Genomic DNA, 17,667 nt, shown 5'->3' on the forward strand with positions numbered 1-17,667 from the left:
TGGCGACTTCCTGCTGGTTGAATCGGAGATCGCGCCAAGCCAAATTTGAGATTAAAAAACGTCTTTGAAGTTATAAATCCTGCGCTTTCATCCTCTGCTGAGGGGAACTTTAGAAAGGGGAGTTTTTTTCAGGGAATGTTCTGGAAAGCGTGTTGTGGGAATTTGAATGGGATGAGAGAGTATTTGGGTTATTACTAGTTGGGCCCTGGAAAGCAACAGCAGAAGGAGCTGTGGTTGGGGAACTTGTGTATGTAAACACTCCGGGTGGAATATATTCCTTGTACGGTAGTTTAAATGAGTCAGGCGGATGTTGTGATTATGAGGGGAGTTGGCACACAGTGAATGATGAATGATTTGTTGGAAAAGTTAATTAACAGAAACTCTCAGGATAATATGATAGCTCCACTGTCCTCTGATTGGCAGGAAATGATCTCACCGGGTTCAATAAACTACACAGCTTTGAATGGAGGGGCGGTTTTGATTCAAGAGAAAATATCCTGTGGCGAAATACCTGAAGCAAATAATATTACATTACATTACAAAGCAGCAAACTGTAGTAACGGAAATCTTTAGGATATAGGATTACATACTGTTTTAGTTCTCATCAATCAGAATCTCTTGATTTGATTTCAAAGTCAATAACAAAACAGAGGCGCGGCCATGTTTTCCCACTGGGATGCAAAAATAAATCCCTGTTGTGATAACAGTGTTGCTGGATAGGCCTTACACCTCTGCCAAAATAATGATAGGACTGTGGTCTTGTTGGGAAATAACGGGTTGGGGTCTGGATCGAGTCTCATCCCATTCTAAACACAGACTGTGTTTTCCCAGAGTGGTTCAAGGTAGCACTGTGGCCACAACACACACACTTCAAAGGAGTTGACAGAAACTGCACTTTTCCAACTATGCTATGAAAAGTTGTATGCTATAAAACAGCATATTGGAGTAGATTGGACTCATGTCACAGGATAATCTGCACTAGCTGTAATGTCAGTTTATGAGACTCCTTTTAGACTACAACAGACTTTTTTTAAAGACAAACGTTCAATTTACTGTAACAGGTGTGTATATTTTTATAAGGTTGTAGTTTGAGTTACATAACTGTTTCTTTATTTCCATATGGAGTCGATGCTGAGCACATTTATTTTCAAATGAATGGAGCCTTAATTAAAATAAATGCACAGGCGAATCTCTGCGTTGATTTTATTATACAACACCACTAATTGGTTTTCATTTAAATAAATTGCATGTGGTGAGGTACCACACTGTTTGAATACAGTATGTCTCACTTTATTGCAGTGTGACATACATTTGTCTGATCATCATCCCATGCTTCTGATGCTGCAGTAATGTACAAAAATCACCTCGATTTAATGCTTCTCACAGCTAAAATATTTTTCGGCAGAGGCTAGAGAACCCATTTCCTGTTTGCACTGCTTTCAGCTACTTATGCTTTATGGTGAGCATTGGGGTGGACTAAACACACCACCACCAAATCAACCATTGTTTACAGCGATTACCTCACAGCAGGCAGTGAATGAGCAAGCTCATTGTGTGTTTATTCTTGAGGTAACCCAAGTCATTCTTCACTGCCTCTTGAGAAATACCTCTAACACTAGCACTAAAAGCCAAAGAATGATGTAACTAACTGCTCTGAACAGTCTGCCCCCTTCCAAACAATAGCGGTGAAATGCGAAATATATAGGCCTAGTTATATAAAGTGCACTGTCCATTGCTACATTGTTCCACTCTCAAAACATGAATACTTCAGAAAGTACTTTCCAACGATGAGGTACCAAGCAATAGAGCACATAGAACACATGCCGAGCATTAGCCAGGATACAAGGATATTGCGCTGTGAATGTGAAGAACTCATTTAAACATATTTGTAACAGAAAAGCCCTGATAAGACTGTAAGCCCAAAGGAGAGATGTAAAGCCTTAAAGCCCATGTCCACCGTCTTCAACTGTATGGCGCACATAATCTCATAATTGTCTGTATCAAGTCAGTCTGCGGTTAGTCGTGTGTTATCAGTGCTGGGCTAATGAGAACTGTTGTGTTGAACCCTCTTAGGAATTAGAGGGTTCAAGAGCAACACTGATAGCCCACTGTACAATGTCTGCCACATATATATACAGTTAGCTGTGGAATTTAAACATATACTATATGAATGCAAGCTGTCAAGCCTTGCAGTACACTAATACAATATACAATGTGTTCCTTTGATCCTAAATTGAATGGTCAATTCTTTCACAGAATTCATTTTCCTCTTTCAACACTACAGCATTACATGTTTGTTTTGTATGTTACTTGTTTTTATGTTGGGACAAAGGATACAAATGTGCATCTCTTGCTAAATCCTATGTATTTATAGTGCAAGTTACGCATTGTTCATTAATACATATTATCCCGTCCAAATAAATGAATACATGAAAAATAATACTGCTACCTCTGTTCAACTGGAATGCAATTGTGGCATTCCAGTTTGTGACAATCTTGTACCAATAAGCATATAAACTGTACATTTATATTCCAGATGGTTTTACAGTCACATACAGTAGGCTTTAAAGTTTGTAGCATTTTAAAGTTTGTAGACACCTGTAGGTATTCAGTCTATAAACATAGGTCATTATAACACGGTGGTGAATTAAGTTAGTGTGAATGGTCAGATTATGTTTGCTAATTTGTTCTCTTGCTGACCAGTGAATGTATTGTTTTTTCCCCACGTTTTCTTCTATTTTAGCTGAATGTTCGTCTAGTATGACATTATTATTATGACATTATCATGACATTCCAAGAACGGTATTTAACCACAGGGTTAATGTGGTTAAATACCAGTAATTGAGGACGCCATCAGCCAGTGTGCTTGTAGGCAGTGGTGAACATAAGTACAATTTTGAGATACTTTTACTTTACTTGAGCATTTTGAACATAGGCCTTTTACTTGTAACAGAGTATTTTTACATTGTGGTATTGCTACTTTTACTTAAGTAAAAAAAAATCTGAGTAGCCTACTTCCACTGCTGCTTGTAGGTCAGTCAATTAAAGTCAGCAAGCAGACTTTGCTGCAAAGCAAAGTGAGACGCATTGTCAAGGTGCCAAAGCCCCTAACACAGGACAAGGAGTACGTTTGATGGTTGTTGGTGGCATGCTTTCATCAGGTCATTGTTCATGAACAAAAGTCAATCTGCATTCTAAATCCCCGTGGATTTTTCATTTAACAACCTGTAGACCTGGCTGCCCTCACGGGAGAGATCAAACAGGAACTCACCAAGCACCACGCAGCCTGGAATCTCAATAATGTAATATATTGTAAAGTACCTTGCCAAGGAGTATGATGGGATATACAAACAACAGAATGTAGGTCACGGCTATCTTAAACGGATATGAAATGGATGGGGAGTTTATTTCTTTATTTTTTCTTCTATAAAACCTCATTTCACCCAGCAGTTAAGGTGACGTTAGGTGAATAATTGCGTTATGTTTCATTTAGTTTGCCTCATACCAGATGTCAAGCATAGGTATGAAGCAATAAATAAGCTGCCAGCAAAAGGGACTGAGCCTACAGTACATAGCATAACTCCCATTATTCATAATGAATCAAATGTTCTATGTGGTGGTTGGGAAAATCTTCCAACATCATTGGATTCATTAGTCATCTTCTCCTGATTAACATTATCATTATTGGTAAGAGAAAACTGATCTATTTTCAGTGACAACACACCACAAGAATTTCTGTTCAACACCAAGAATGTGTGGAGAAAAAAAGAGATAGAATAGAATCTGAACACCCTGTAATTAATTAAGGGCAAATTGACAGCAGAATGTTCCTTGGAGGAATAAACACAAGTTGATTTTCACTATTCATTCCATTGCCACCTCCTCAATTCTTCCACAAAGTGCAGGAAGACGTAGGCTACTCAGATGCTTTTACTTAAGTGGTAAGTGGTTTAATAATGTAGGTAACTTGTAAGTAACTAAAGCTGTCAAATAATTGTAAAAAGTACAATATTTGCCTCTGAGATGCAGTGGAGTAGAAGTTCAAAGTATCAAAAAAAATCTAAATATTCAAGTCAAGTAAAAGTACCTCAAAATCAAGTACAGTACTTGAGTAAATGTACTTTGTTACTTTCCAAAACTGCTTCCACAAACTTATTATGTGACAGTCTTTTCCTGTGCATCACAGGCAGACAATAAGAAGCAGACCGGGTTGACTTTAATTACACACTGAAGTCACCTCGTCAACCCAGCTGTGTAATCTGACATTCTGCCATTGTGATACAATCCCTTCCCCGCAGTCACTTCCACGCAATCGGCAACAACTGCACAGGTGTCGTCACTGTCATCATCCGCACCAAACAACACAAACAGATATCCTATCCTGTATAATTGTCTGCGCTGGCTGAGTCAGCCTATTTCCAGTCTCTGTCTGACTAAACCCCACAACATATAATTACTGATGGTCCACCCCCCACCCAACCCCCAACGACTCATCCTAAGCTTCAGGTCTGTCTGTAAAAAAAAAGAAAACGCTCAGCCATTTCCCATAATATTAATTTCACATTCCAGACACTGCTAATGTCACCATTGAAGTGAGCCAAATACTTTTCCCCCTGGAAAGAGGACTGCTCAGTGCTTTCAAGAATGGGGAGTTTTAGCAAAGTCGGTGGATTGCCCCGTTGCCCTCCCAGATGCCTTGAGCCCTGGTCCACTGAAAGAACAAAGGCCTGAGCTGCCTGGAAGGCTGTCACTCCCTCACAGAGGGAAAACAGCACCTGTGCCAGGGGACTGCCAGAGGCGGGAAGGATACACATGCATATCCCCCCCTCCTGTGCACGCGTGTGTGTGCACGCGTGTGTGCACGCGTGCGTGCACAGCAAATGTCTGAGTGCTTATTAAAGTGTAAGGATTTACACATAATTGACATCAACATGGTCCATTGCTACACTTTCAGAGTTTGCACAGCAGTTAAGATGCAGATAATTATGATCTCTGCTCCTTTCACTCAAACTTCTACATTCTACCTAAATCATTTTGACAATAAGAAGGTTGTACTGTATCCCTGAACGTCTTCATAGAGTTTATGAATATAGGTTTTAACTTCTGCAGCAGGTGTGTACCACTGCCTACCCATCTCTTAAGCAATAGGCGTGTTTTGGGAGGTCCGTGGGCCCTGGAGCCAAGGCATGCATAAGCCCTGGGGCTAAACTGTTAGCTCAGTTGGCCTCTCAGTTCCTGAGAGTCAAAAACAGGCCAGGACATGTTGGCTATTTTTACGGCCAAAGTGGATTATTGGTATGTCAGCTCCCTGTTAGAAGTTTTGGGTGGTCACTGGCGAAAACTGACCACTGGTCCTGCTGTACTGTACTACTGTATGCTCCTGGTCATTGTAATCATTGAAATTATTTCTCACTGTAGTTTCTTTGAACAGCCTTAACAAATGACATGCAAGCTGGCCACCAGAAAAAGTGGAACTTGGTGGAAATACTAAGGAATTGGCCCGAGTTAACAACTTAAACCCTTTGATTATTAGTTTGCCGGAGTACCCCAGGGCTCTATACTAGGATCCACTCCTTATTTCAACACCAAAATCTCTTCACCCCAAAATAGGGACGCTAGGCTTCATGTGGTTTAATCTCTATGATAAATGAAGAAGCATTTTTCATGACAAGCTTCACACTTCCAATTGCGAAGTATCTTACATATATTTTGCAATAATAACCCCCAAACCGAGATTGTAGATGTAGACCACGTATACACATTGAGTCTTAGAACCAGCAATCACAGGGCTTCCAAAACAAAGTAGCATCCTTTTCTTGTGCCCCAAGGTGCCAGAGGATCTCAGGTGACACAAACCAGATGTCCTGTCTGATGAGGTGGAACATACCACCACACACCTTCTCCCTGTCCCCCCCCCCCCCCCCCATCTCTCACTCATCTCTGAAAACGCCTGGAGAAGCAGCATACCTCGCAACTCCATTGCATTGCTCAGCTGGGATTGTCTGTTTCCATCTCTGCCCTGACCATGGCGTTGTCAGACCCAAGGACGCTTCCCAGACGCTCCCCGTCTATCAATGCAAGCTAACGGGGCCTGCGACCCCGGCCTCTCCTATCAGACAACATTGCGATAAGGCAAGAATGTGCAGGAGCGCTGTAACTCAAGTCAAGAACGCTCCTTCGGGCTAATTTCCCCCGACAGCTTGTAGTTTAACTCTACCCCCAAAACCTATTCAAAACAGACCTTTCTCAACAACTGTTTTCAACTTTGACACGGTGCAAGCCCTGAAGCTAGTATTTGCCTCTAGACTGGTAGCATTACAAGCTTCATTAAATTAAAACACTTGACCATTAATATGACCAACGACTTCATTAGATAAAGGGGCCCTGTGGTTTGTCTGGTCAGGTCAGATGACCAGGGAGAACATATGTGCCCCATAACATATGTTACTACTTTCTTCAATTCACAATCCAAATGCCTGAGTTCTGATTCACTTCTGACACCACTTGTCCACAAGGTGATTCTGTATATCACAAAATTCCAGCTCATCTAGGTCAGTTTTTACATATTTCAGGGTATTAGTCACACAGTGGTGATTTAGGAATCTAAAAAAGGGCGTCATCTGGAATGGTTCAATGGTTCAGAGTAATTTCTTCCTTCCAGGAAATTATGAATATCAAATTAACACTTTTTTTTCTCCATTGTTTGTGTCTCTCACCAGGGGAGCATTACGCAGTGTTGTTTCATCCCAGCTCAGTTCCTTAAAGGAGTAGTTCACCCAAATAATTACTTATTTACTATCAATTTACACACCCCATGAAGCATTGAATTCATGGACATTTTTTTGTTTTTGTCGCATTCCTAAGCCAATAATTTGATTACCAGTGGAAAGATGCTAATGTATCCAGTAGGAGATTCAAAGGAGTCTCTTTGAGTCTCCTACCGGAATTACACCTGGTCATCAAATTATTGGCTCAGGAATGCGTAAAAAACGAAAAATCTCCATGAATTCAAGGCTTCAAGGGGTGCGTAATTGATAGAAAATAAATACTTTTTTGGGTGAGCTATTCCTTTAATACGACTCCCCTCCCTGAAACCTAAACAGAGATCGAGTGACAACAGGGATTCACAAGAATACGCCAATAAAAATTGTGCCTCGATGTACTGTACACAATGTAAGTTATCTTTACAATGGCCCTTTTATTCCTTCTCCAAGTACCATGGCAAACAACGTGATAGCTGTCAGGGAGGGCTGGGAGTCTCTTTAACAACGGCAACAATGAGTAGAACTCTGTTTTTCTCTCTCCCTCTCCCTCCCATAACAATACAGCCTGAGGATCTGAGGCAACAACGCTGCAGCTCAGCAGGTGTCGAGGCCGCACTGTACATAAACTGAGATTGTTATCTGATCAAGGTTCAATAAATGGAATGCAGAGGAACCTGAAGGCAGGCTAATGAGAACTCCTGGTGGATCACAGATATTTCCTTGACTTTCCTTGATTTGAAAGAACATCTTTTATGAAGAAACACAAAGTGTAGCATTGTAACTGATTAAGTACAATGATATGAGATATGATACTCTCATATTTTTTTTAAAATATATATATAAATTATATTGTGTTTTTGTTTTGTACACATATGGGCTGTCCAGTGCTCACGTTACAGTTGGCATGCAAAGCAGGGAGTGCACTAATTGTATTCCACCTCTGCTGAGAATGACAACCATCACAACACATAAAGACACTTCATATGACTTACTTTTTAACAACTCTCCAGAATGGGACTTTTATAACTCATTAAATTCATTAAACAAGCCTTTTTTTTATGCCATTGGTACCAAACCAGACAACCCCTTTAAAAACGTTGTAGTGAACAATCAGGGGCAGATGTAGAATGGGAATGTGTCGTAAAAGTTAATTTTCACTCTTCAAAATGTTAAAACAATTGGCTTTATCACCATTTAGAAACAAAAGTAATTCTGGAGTCTGCAAAAGTGATTACAGCCTTATGTGAAGAGCTATATGATGAAGTTGGTGCCACTACAAAAAGAGCAGTCTATAGCATTGGTTCTCAAAGTGGGGTCCGGGGACCCCCAGGGGTCCTTGGGGGGGTTCCAGAGGGTCCCCAGCAAAATGTGTTAATATAGCGTCACAATAATGTTAACCTTTCATACTTTTGGCTATTCAAAAATAGCAGATATACATAATTATATTATATAATATATAATATATATTATATAATATATAATATATATTATATAATATATTATATATGTTATAGCGCGGCACTCGGTGCCGCGCTATAAGCTTGTAGATCTGCTATTTTTGAAAAAATCTTGAAGTTTCGTACAAATCTTTGAATATATTTCTTTTAAAGCGAACATTTTAACACAACTCTTTGCTTCTGGGAGTCCCTGGCACAACATATTTTCAGATGGGGGTCCGTGGCCAAATATATATCAATTTGGGGGTCCCTGGCATGAAAAAGTTTGAGAACCACTGGTCTATAGCACATTTGATTCATATTAAACGCACCTGTTGACTGAGTCACAACAAAGTAACTCCCATCTGTCCCACACTCAGAATCTTTACTCGATCTATCCATCACAGCTATCACCCAGTAGCTGGCACCCAGCATCACCAGTGAATCAGCCCTCTGTTTGCTGAGACAAATGCCCCGCACATGCCAAGCAAAACAAATGGCTGTTTGTAGACGTGAGGCAGTCGTCTATGTGATGAGGGGATTTGTCTGTGGATGAAAGGCTGGCACTTAAAGCAGCAATGCTTGTGTTTAAAAGAAAAAGAAAAAGAAAAAACACCTTGAGGTTGAAATTATAGCTCCTTCCTCGAACCACAGCAACTCATCCTGCAGACACTCAAATTACAATCTGTGATGGGAAACCCGGGTGGCACAGATTAGACTGGCAAGACAACAAACACAAACAGGTTGATCTCGACAATGTGACTGTACTGTACCTTTCCTCCAAGACAGGATGGAGAAAGACTTCTGCCAGCTGAACACCAGGCCAGCCTTTTTCTTCTTCACGCTCATGGTGTAAAAAGAATAATCCCACGTGTTCAAAGACTTAAATCGGTCCCTTCTGTTGAAAATGAAAAACAAAAAATAAATAAAAGCAAAACAAAAATATGGCACTTCCTCAAAGCTTCCACATGATCTCTTGGTTTCTGTGAATCATTTCACTGCTACAGTAGATCAACACAACACAAAAGGCTTCACTTGTGGCGGTGGAGGCATCTGTTGTCAGAGGTTACAGCTAGGATGGTGTCCCTAAATAGGGTCATGGTGCCAGCCTGTTTCCTTGCCTGCCTGCTGGTCTGTCTAGGAAGGCTTGCTCCCTACATCTAGAGTGTGTGCGCGCGTGTGTGTGTGTGTGAGTGTGTGTGAGATTCCTCCAGCTGAGGAGAGTAAAAAGGGGGCCGGGCTCCACCGGCAACACTCACACCGTCACAGGGCTAGCTAGAGAGGTGTGGCACCCAGCCAGAGAGAAGGGCGGGAGAGAGGGAGACAGAGGGACCGAGGGAGTAAAGGGAGAGTCGTAGAAGGAGGCTAGCTGAGATTTAAACTCAACCAGTGGGCGAACATGAGAATAACAGGGAGGGACACAAGAGCCGGAGAGGGCTAGAAAGGGAGGATACAGAGAGAGAGAGAGAGAGAGAGAGAGAGAGAGAGAGAGAGAGAGAGAGAGAGAGAGAGAGAGCAATAGAGAAACAAGGATGTGTTTATGCACAAGAATGGTAAAGGTGGAGGAGGATAGGGTTGATGGTCAGATAAAGCAGATAGTATCACTTTTTTTTGTTGCTCTGCTTCCAGCACTATAGAATGCGAGAGAGTACGAAAAGAAACATCCACATCGGAAGTCAGGCTATTACACTGTACCACCATAGAACATTAATGAACAAGGAAGTGGGAAAAATACCTCCAGGAAACACATCCATGGGAAAGAAGCATAGGTCAGATCATCAGGCCTGCCTGATAAAAGATTTATATCAATACAGTATACTTTGAAGCACCAGTATCTTTCATTGCTGTGGCTTATGTGGCCATTTTGCACAGCAGTCACTTGTTATACACATTCAGATTCAGTCAATAGTGACATTGGTAATACTAGTACTGGACAATGCAGATAGTTAGGAATGATGGTTTCATTTTTGCAGAAGAAAAAATAAACACACACCCTGAGACAAAGTAACATTAGAGCATCCACAGCAGATATACAGTACTTGTTCATTTGTTGACGTTCGCTTTAGTTAGCAATGCTTAGTTCCATATCATTATTATCAGTGATCACTTACACATAAAAACATTCCAGAAATAGCAGACACTAATTTATTTCTGTTGTTGATGTTATTTAATGATCATATTATTTCAAAATATTGACTCATGACTGGATATCATCCAGTCTGCCCCCCCCCCTTCTTTAAAACAAGTCTTGCCTCTGTTTTTCCTTCACCGAGTAGAAAAACAAAGCAAGGTAATGGAATTCATACACACCCACATATAGTGCAGCTGTATTACAATGAATGCAACATATTAACTCTCTTTGTCTGCCTTTCTTTCACTTTTCTTTCTCATGTGGCTCACTCACTCACTGATTGATTGATTGATGTACTTTATTTAGTAAGACATGAGAACAACAGTACATGGAAGTACAAATTCACAATACAAGGTCTACTAAACTGGAAGACTCATAAAAGCACTGAGCTTGTTTCAAATGAGTTCCCCATGCACACAAATCATGATGACATATAAGAGACAGACAGATATACACAACTACTATAGAATGTCATACAATCAGTTTACAGGTTACTGGTATGAAGAGTGAGAAATATGTACAAAAGGAGAAGGAGAGAGGGGGGGGGGTAGGGGGGTAGGTTAGGTTAGGACTTAGACAGGGGCCATTTTCCAATTGCAGCCTCCTGAAGGTGTATCTTTAGGGCTGTTTTGAAAGAGAGTAGGGTTTTACACTCCTTTACTCCTTTTGGTAGGGCGTTCCACATTTTTGATGAATAGCATGAGAACGAGTTACTTCCCTTTGTTGAGCCAAAAAAGGGTTGGACAAGGTTTGTGGAGCTGCCTCTGGTATTGTGATCATGGACATCATTAACATTTTGGAAGTATTTTGACAAATACAGGGGGATCCCAATGTTGTGATATATCTTGAAGACCAGGCCCATAGCAAGTTGCTGTACTCTGTCCGCAACCCTACAGTAAGCCATCCAATCCTATCAAAATGATCAGGGGTTAGATGGGTTTTGTAGTTGAGGCCAAGAAGTAGCCTTACAAGTTTGTTTTGGGATGTTTGGAGCCTTGTTTTTAAGGCCTTGGAGGTGTTGTGATACCATGAAGTACATGCATAATCGTAATGACCTTGTATGAGGGCCACTGCAAGAGTCTTCAGAGTCTTCTTACTGACTTTACGATCAATACTCCGCAAATAGCGTGTTTTTTTGTGGACCGTTTTGATCGTTTTTTCAGCATGTTTATCACCAGAGAGGTCAGCCTCCAAGATAGAGCCCAGGTAGGTAATTTCGTTTTTTATTTTGATGATATCATCACCCGCTTTGATCGTGAAGCTCTCTGCCTTTCTGAGGTTAGGAGTGGACCCAAAGAGGATGCATTCCGTTTTGCCCAGGTGTAATGAGAGCTTGTTGTCGGAGAGCCAGATGCAGATCTTGTTGAGTTCACATCCTCTCTCTCTCTGTATGTTACTCTACAGCACTGATTCTCAAACCTTTTAATTTGACGGACCCCAATAACTCAGAGTGAACAAATGGAACCAAAATGGTCCCGTCAATGTGTACACTCTCAGAGTTACAGACCGGTAACGGTCCATTTGAACCCTGAGGGTCCCTGGACCCCACTTTTGGAATCACTGCTCTACAGCATCTCTCTCTTACACAGTAAAGTTTATTCATTTGTAACTCGGAGAATGTGCTGATTATGATTAAAGCTGAGGATTTTTACGGTGTAGCATGGGTGTCTGTTGAGCAAATAAACATTGCTGGGTTCCATGAAGCAAGACATTGTTTAAAGTTACCCACAAAGCTCTATCAGTGTTGTCCGAAGTAAAGCGTTGGTGTTTTCTTCAGGGATAGTGGAGGTCATTAAGCATGTTTTGCTAAGGGACAGGTGGTGGGGTTAGGACAGAGACAACACAAGTGCGTGCGTGCGTGCGTGCGTGCGCGCACGCGCATGCGTGCGATAGACAGTGGTGGAAAGTAACTAAGTACTTTTATTGATTTGATTTCCCATGTGGGAGACCGAGGTTCAAATCCCGGGTGTTAGCACATCGGGAGAGGACATAAAACGTAAATTTAACGAGAAAGGTTTACGTTTGGCAACGTGTATGATACACATGTCCAGAAATAAATGATCCCAGCTTGCTCAATAATACAGTTTCTCAACGTACAATAAGCCTGTTGTTTTACCTTTTGAAGTTACTTCATAAAATAACCTTAGGAGCAAGCGCCCTGATGAGAAACCAGGGCTACTCATCTTTCCCATGTCCCTGACATCTATTGTGTGTGATATTCCAAACACATGGAAAAACAAGAAACCCTCTGGTCACGGCTGGGGATATTGTCACAGGTCAGATCATGGGATGTGTGAAGCATTGTTGGTGCCAACACAAACAGGATTGTATTCATGGCAACAACCACATGAGAATTTATTTGTGAATGCTGATGGGGTAAAAGTGATTTTTTGTTTTTCAACTGAACATTTGCAAACAGTTCTGTTGCTTTTGGATGTGAATGGGAACAGTCTCCACAGGTATCAATACTTTCTGTGTAACCTAATGCCTGATTTATATTTGATTGTGCACTGTGTCAAAAATAGCTGATGTGCAAGTATAAATCAAGAGTGTTATATAATATTGACTTTGAATTTGCCCAGGCTCACCTCAAGTTGTTCTTTAGGCCATTTTGCTTTTTTTCATTTTGCTTAGTTTTCACACATTTTGAAATAACGTAGCAGGGTTTTACTATTAAAATCTTAGGTTCGGTAGACAGTCTAGTGTCTAATCGTCTGTTCGTCTTATGCTAGTTAAACCTATGACCATACCAGAATTCTTCTATATTCTTGGTTTGATTTTAACAAGGAGCAGGGTGGGGCTAAAGCACTAAGCTTTAGTGCAAAAAACAATGTATCGTATTGATTAGTTTTCAAGATAAGGGAACCTTTCTGACCTGAGATATGTTGGCCTACAGTAGCTATGAGTACAGAACTTTGTGGCAGGTATCAATTCATTTTACAGTCAGGTCAGAAGCTTTGTGACAAATTCGAACCATATCCAGGTATGTTTACATACAGTACAGATGGGCAACAGCAGCTTCGGTTATGCTGCTGTAGCATTCCATTGAAAGCTTCACATTAGGAATCTTAGGAATGCCAATAGCACCTAGAAGAAGCTAAATGAAGAATAATTCCCAGTAAAAAAAAGAAAGAAGAAGAAGTTGTCAGGTTTCGGCAGAGACGCAGCCAGCCATTGTTTTCTCATGCCATTTTGATTGGAGCGCATGACATCACACACGGATCAGGTTGACTCAACTATTAAAAACATATATCCTCTCACATGGCACTCCCATATTTCCAGTAGATTTTAACCAAATTCTGTTACTTTTGGCTAAACTCGCTGTTAAAATGTATTCTGCCATTACAGAAAGATAGACATATTTGAGTCACAGTTCAATTAAATTAATCAATTAAAATACCGTTTTATACAAAACAAGATCAACCAAAGCCAAATCATTACCCAAGCCAAAACTACTGCTCATGCAACACTGAAAATTACTGCTGATTTCAATGTGTTCAAAGAAATGAAGTTTTCATCGGAAAGCATGTGTATGTAACACCTGTTTTTGTTGATGGAAAATATAATATTAACATTTTTCTTTTTTACATGACAGGAAGATATACTGACTGTACTGACACAATGCAGTGACGTTTTGTGTTATTGTGCTTGGAGTCATTGAGTGTTCACTCTATGGACATGCCTTATCTGAGCGGCTTGTCAGAGCTACAATGTGAGCCACTGATAAACTAAACTGGACAGTGAGCAGGGGCTGGGGTAAGTGAGGGTATAAGGAGAGGTTTATCACAGAGGAAGTCCTCTTGTTTTTAAGAGCTAGGAACACAACCCTGCAGCATTTATTGTTTCTTTAACTCTGCAATACACAACTTGGTTTTAGTGAATACAATGTTATTTTAACTAATCTGTATGGAGTATGTTAATGCAATATAACTAAACACAACTGCAGTGGTCGGAGGTGGTCTCCCTGATCTTCTATTGAGACATTTAGATCCTGTGGTCGGGTACACTGTAGTACCACTACAGGTTGGCAAAAGGTATTGCATCAAGCCCTCAAAATATAGCTCAACAGCAAACATTTTGGCGCTTTTATGGGGCACCCTGGTTTGAATATTGGGTAAGACATGAAAGTTAGAGATTTAACCACTTATGCCCAATATACTTTGTTGTATATATCAAAAACAGCCCACACAATACAATCTCACAACAGTGTTGTTGTGAGCTTGTACACCGGCTGATTGTTATATTTACGTTTCTTGACAATGTTGAAATGTTTTGAAATTCTTTGAAAATGTTTACCTACTACAGTGCACATGCCCAAAATATGGACGCCAGGATGAAAGTGTTCAAGACTGCGGTCCTATGTGCGCTCAGATTGCAAAGGACATACAGCAGAAATAAATACATTATGAGTGAGATAATCCATATTCCACGTAATTTACACGATGTAGAGCCAGAAAAGAAAACAAGATTTTTACAGACCTGACATGCTAATGTCTGTCTTATGTATAGACAAAATAAACCAAATCATATGTGGATTTTTTGCCATGCCATGTGAAGACCGGATCAGTCATAATCACTGGTTCTGAGGAAAAACAAAGCATGTAATTCACACAGAGAGAGATGTTACTCAGAGTACTGAGCTATTAGGGGTAAAAATATGGACTGGAATATACATGGGACAAAAAATAAACGACTATGTCACTGCACAGAAGCCATGTCCTGCTTTTAACAGGTGTGAGCTTGTTTGGTCTGCCTGCTGGTACCCTGTCATTAGCCTAAATGGTGAATAGCAGGAGGTGTCTGAGGTAGCTTGTTTTTCCAGCAGTGAGAGCTCTGGCAGAACCTTAGATTCCAAGAAGAGGAACACAAATGAAGGGCAAGCAAGAGGATAGCCTCATTGTCCTTTTTTATAAATCCGTTAAGCCTCTTTATATATGCTAGCCATTTATCCCAGTACAGTCAATAGCAGTAGAAGCAAGCCAAAGTTAATATTAGTTTAATTGTCCTTTTGTTTTCTTTTCTTTAAGTCTCTTTATTTATGGTAGCCATTTATCCAACTAAAGTCAATAGCAGTAGAAGTAAGCCAACTTTCATATTTGTTCTATTGTTTGTTTTGAATGATGTCTGACCTTGTTTTGTCATTAAAGGAATTTGCAAAAGGCAAAGGAACCCTACAATTAGAGAAACACATTATGTAAAAATATACATAGCCTAAACTATGCTTGTATCCTAATTGTCCTGATGTAAAACAGGGGTGCTGATTTTTTTTGAACGAATCATAGATTATTTAAGTTTGCGTGAGAGACCCAGATGGGCAGAGATTCCACAACAATCAGAGTTCTTCATGTTCATGAGAAAGTTGACTTCAGACAGAGCATCTTAACCTATCTTGTTTGGAAACGACTTTGAGCTGTATATCTTGGCCCATCAGTGAAATTATTACAGTCAGAGAGAAAATTTGGGCATAAGGAAAACCATGTGTCTCTCCAAATGGGCTCTGCTCTCTTGAATTAATACCTCTGGAGCTGATATGATAATAAAAGCACATCTGTGTTGGATTGGGAAGTGATTTACTCCATTGGACTTGTCTCCACCTTTTCCACCGCAAGAGAAAGCCTTATATCCCTGAGTCAGATTTTTAAGGCCTGTGTCTGCCTGTGATGCGTCAAGAATCACAAACTGTAGAGGATCAAACCTGTTCACCGATATACTCAACACATTCACCCCACATAGCTAGATCTTGAGTTAAAGGGGTATTTCGCTTTAAAACACTTCTGGGGTCATTTTAACGTCTACTCAGGCATATATATGTGTATATATATATACATATATACGTATACGTATATATATATATACACACACACACACACACACACACACACACAATTATATATATATATATATATATATATATATATATATATATATATATATATATATATATATATATATATATATATATATATATATATATATATATATATAAAACCAGAAGTAGGGATGTTTTTTCTCAAAGAGTCTAACAAATTAAGTGTCTGAGCATTTGTTAAGCATTTGATACGTGTCCGTATCAAATGTCTACATATTGAATCAAGCAACTTACAAACTGTCTGGGGTGCAAAAGCCTGAGTAGACTTTAAAATGATTCCAGAAGTGCTTTAAAGTGAAAACCCATTAAATTGATTGATTGATTGATTGATTGAATACTTTACTAGTCAAAAATGTAAACAGCACGAGGTACAGTCAGTCAGTCGGCAGCAATGAATGACACTTCCATTGTATTGGGAAATGGAATTTATCTCCCCTTGTGGTCTCCTGACAGGTGATTTTTCAGGCCAGTTTTGAAAGAAAGAGTTAACCGTTTGGCCAAGTTTAATAAGACGAGGGATCTAAAAGCCATACCAGCGACCCCTAGTGCTAATCCTGACACGCAACCAAACCAAAGTGATGTGAATCAACCAACATTGCCATTAATATTTTGCTGTAAGGATGTGTTAAGACTCCAGGGTCTTCCCTCTAACGGTTACATGGAAGACCATGGGTTCACCAAAATCACAACGCTTCATCCTCCAGGGAGTGTGATGTCCCATGTCAACACAGCCAGTAGTTTTCAAGATATCTTGTTTGGGACTTAAGTGTTAGAAGGATGACGGAAGGCCGGACAAACAAACCGACATCCTCTTCTTCTTTTCCTATTGCATTGCTCCATGGTGAGGTCATGGGCCTCAGGAGTAACAGAGAAATGTATGGCAAACGGCACTTACTGTATGCTATACTCCTGCTCACCGCCCCCTCCATGCTGCTGTAGAGATTGTCTTTCTGTCACAAAGACAGAGGTGGCCTGGCCTCCCACTCTCCACAATTGTGTCTGGATTTCCTTGAATTGAGAAGAGCAGAACAAAGAACAAAGACATCATTGAGAGCAGGCACGACTTCTAACACAAAGGGCCAAACACATACATCTTACAGTGCGCCAACGGACTCATCACAGTGTTCGCTCATATGAACACTGATACATGCATACACACACACATTCATGTACTTTCTACAACACCCACACACAAACTCAAAGAATCCAGTATCCCAAAACATCCACTCTCTCTCACACTCCTTCCACTAATACTCTCTCTAATGCGTAGAAATCCTTGCAGACATCCGCAGGCTTCACTGTGGCTAACATGTTGTTTTGTTAGTGCTTTTCCTATTCATGTTTGGAGGGCAAAGGGAGAAAAGCAACATCCGTGATCCTATCAGCCAACTAGAGTTGAAGTGATTTCCTTGGAAGTGCTCTCTGACAATTACTGGATGGACATAAAAGGACTCCAGAGCTGACTAC

The 17,667-nt window shown here is 40.4% G+C and overlaps 1 protein-coding gene across 5 annotated transcripts in view; it reads right to left on the reverse strand.

Annotated features, from left to right (window-relative positions):
• The window catches only part of LOC311058965 (uncharacterized protein), a 54,811-nt gene that overhangs the window by 25,080 nt on the left and 12,064 nt on the right, over positions 1-17,667 (reverse strand). For 3 of the 5 annotated variants that reach the window (XM_084076526.1, XM_084076527.1, XM_084076528.1), the window contains exon 1: positions 8,974-9,372. In XM_084076526.1, the coding sequence (XP_083932652.1) occupies positions 8,974-9,049 (76 nt within the window). In that variant the 5' untranslated portion in view covers positions 9,050-9,372. Of the gene's footprint in view, positions 1-8,973; positions 9,373-17,095; positions 17,489-17,667 lie in introns of those variants that run through there. The other 2 variants (XM_084076530.1, XM_084076529.1) reach the window with 2 other exon arrangements.

This window comes from Gymnoscopelus microlampas (assembly GCF_963454915.1).
Source record: "Gymnoscopelus microlampas genome assembly, chromosome: 13".
Classification (NCBI taxonomy): Eukaryota; Metazoa; Chordata; class Actinopteri; order Myctophiformes; family Myctophidae; genus Gymnoscopelus; species Gymnoscopelus microlampas.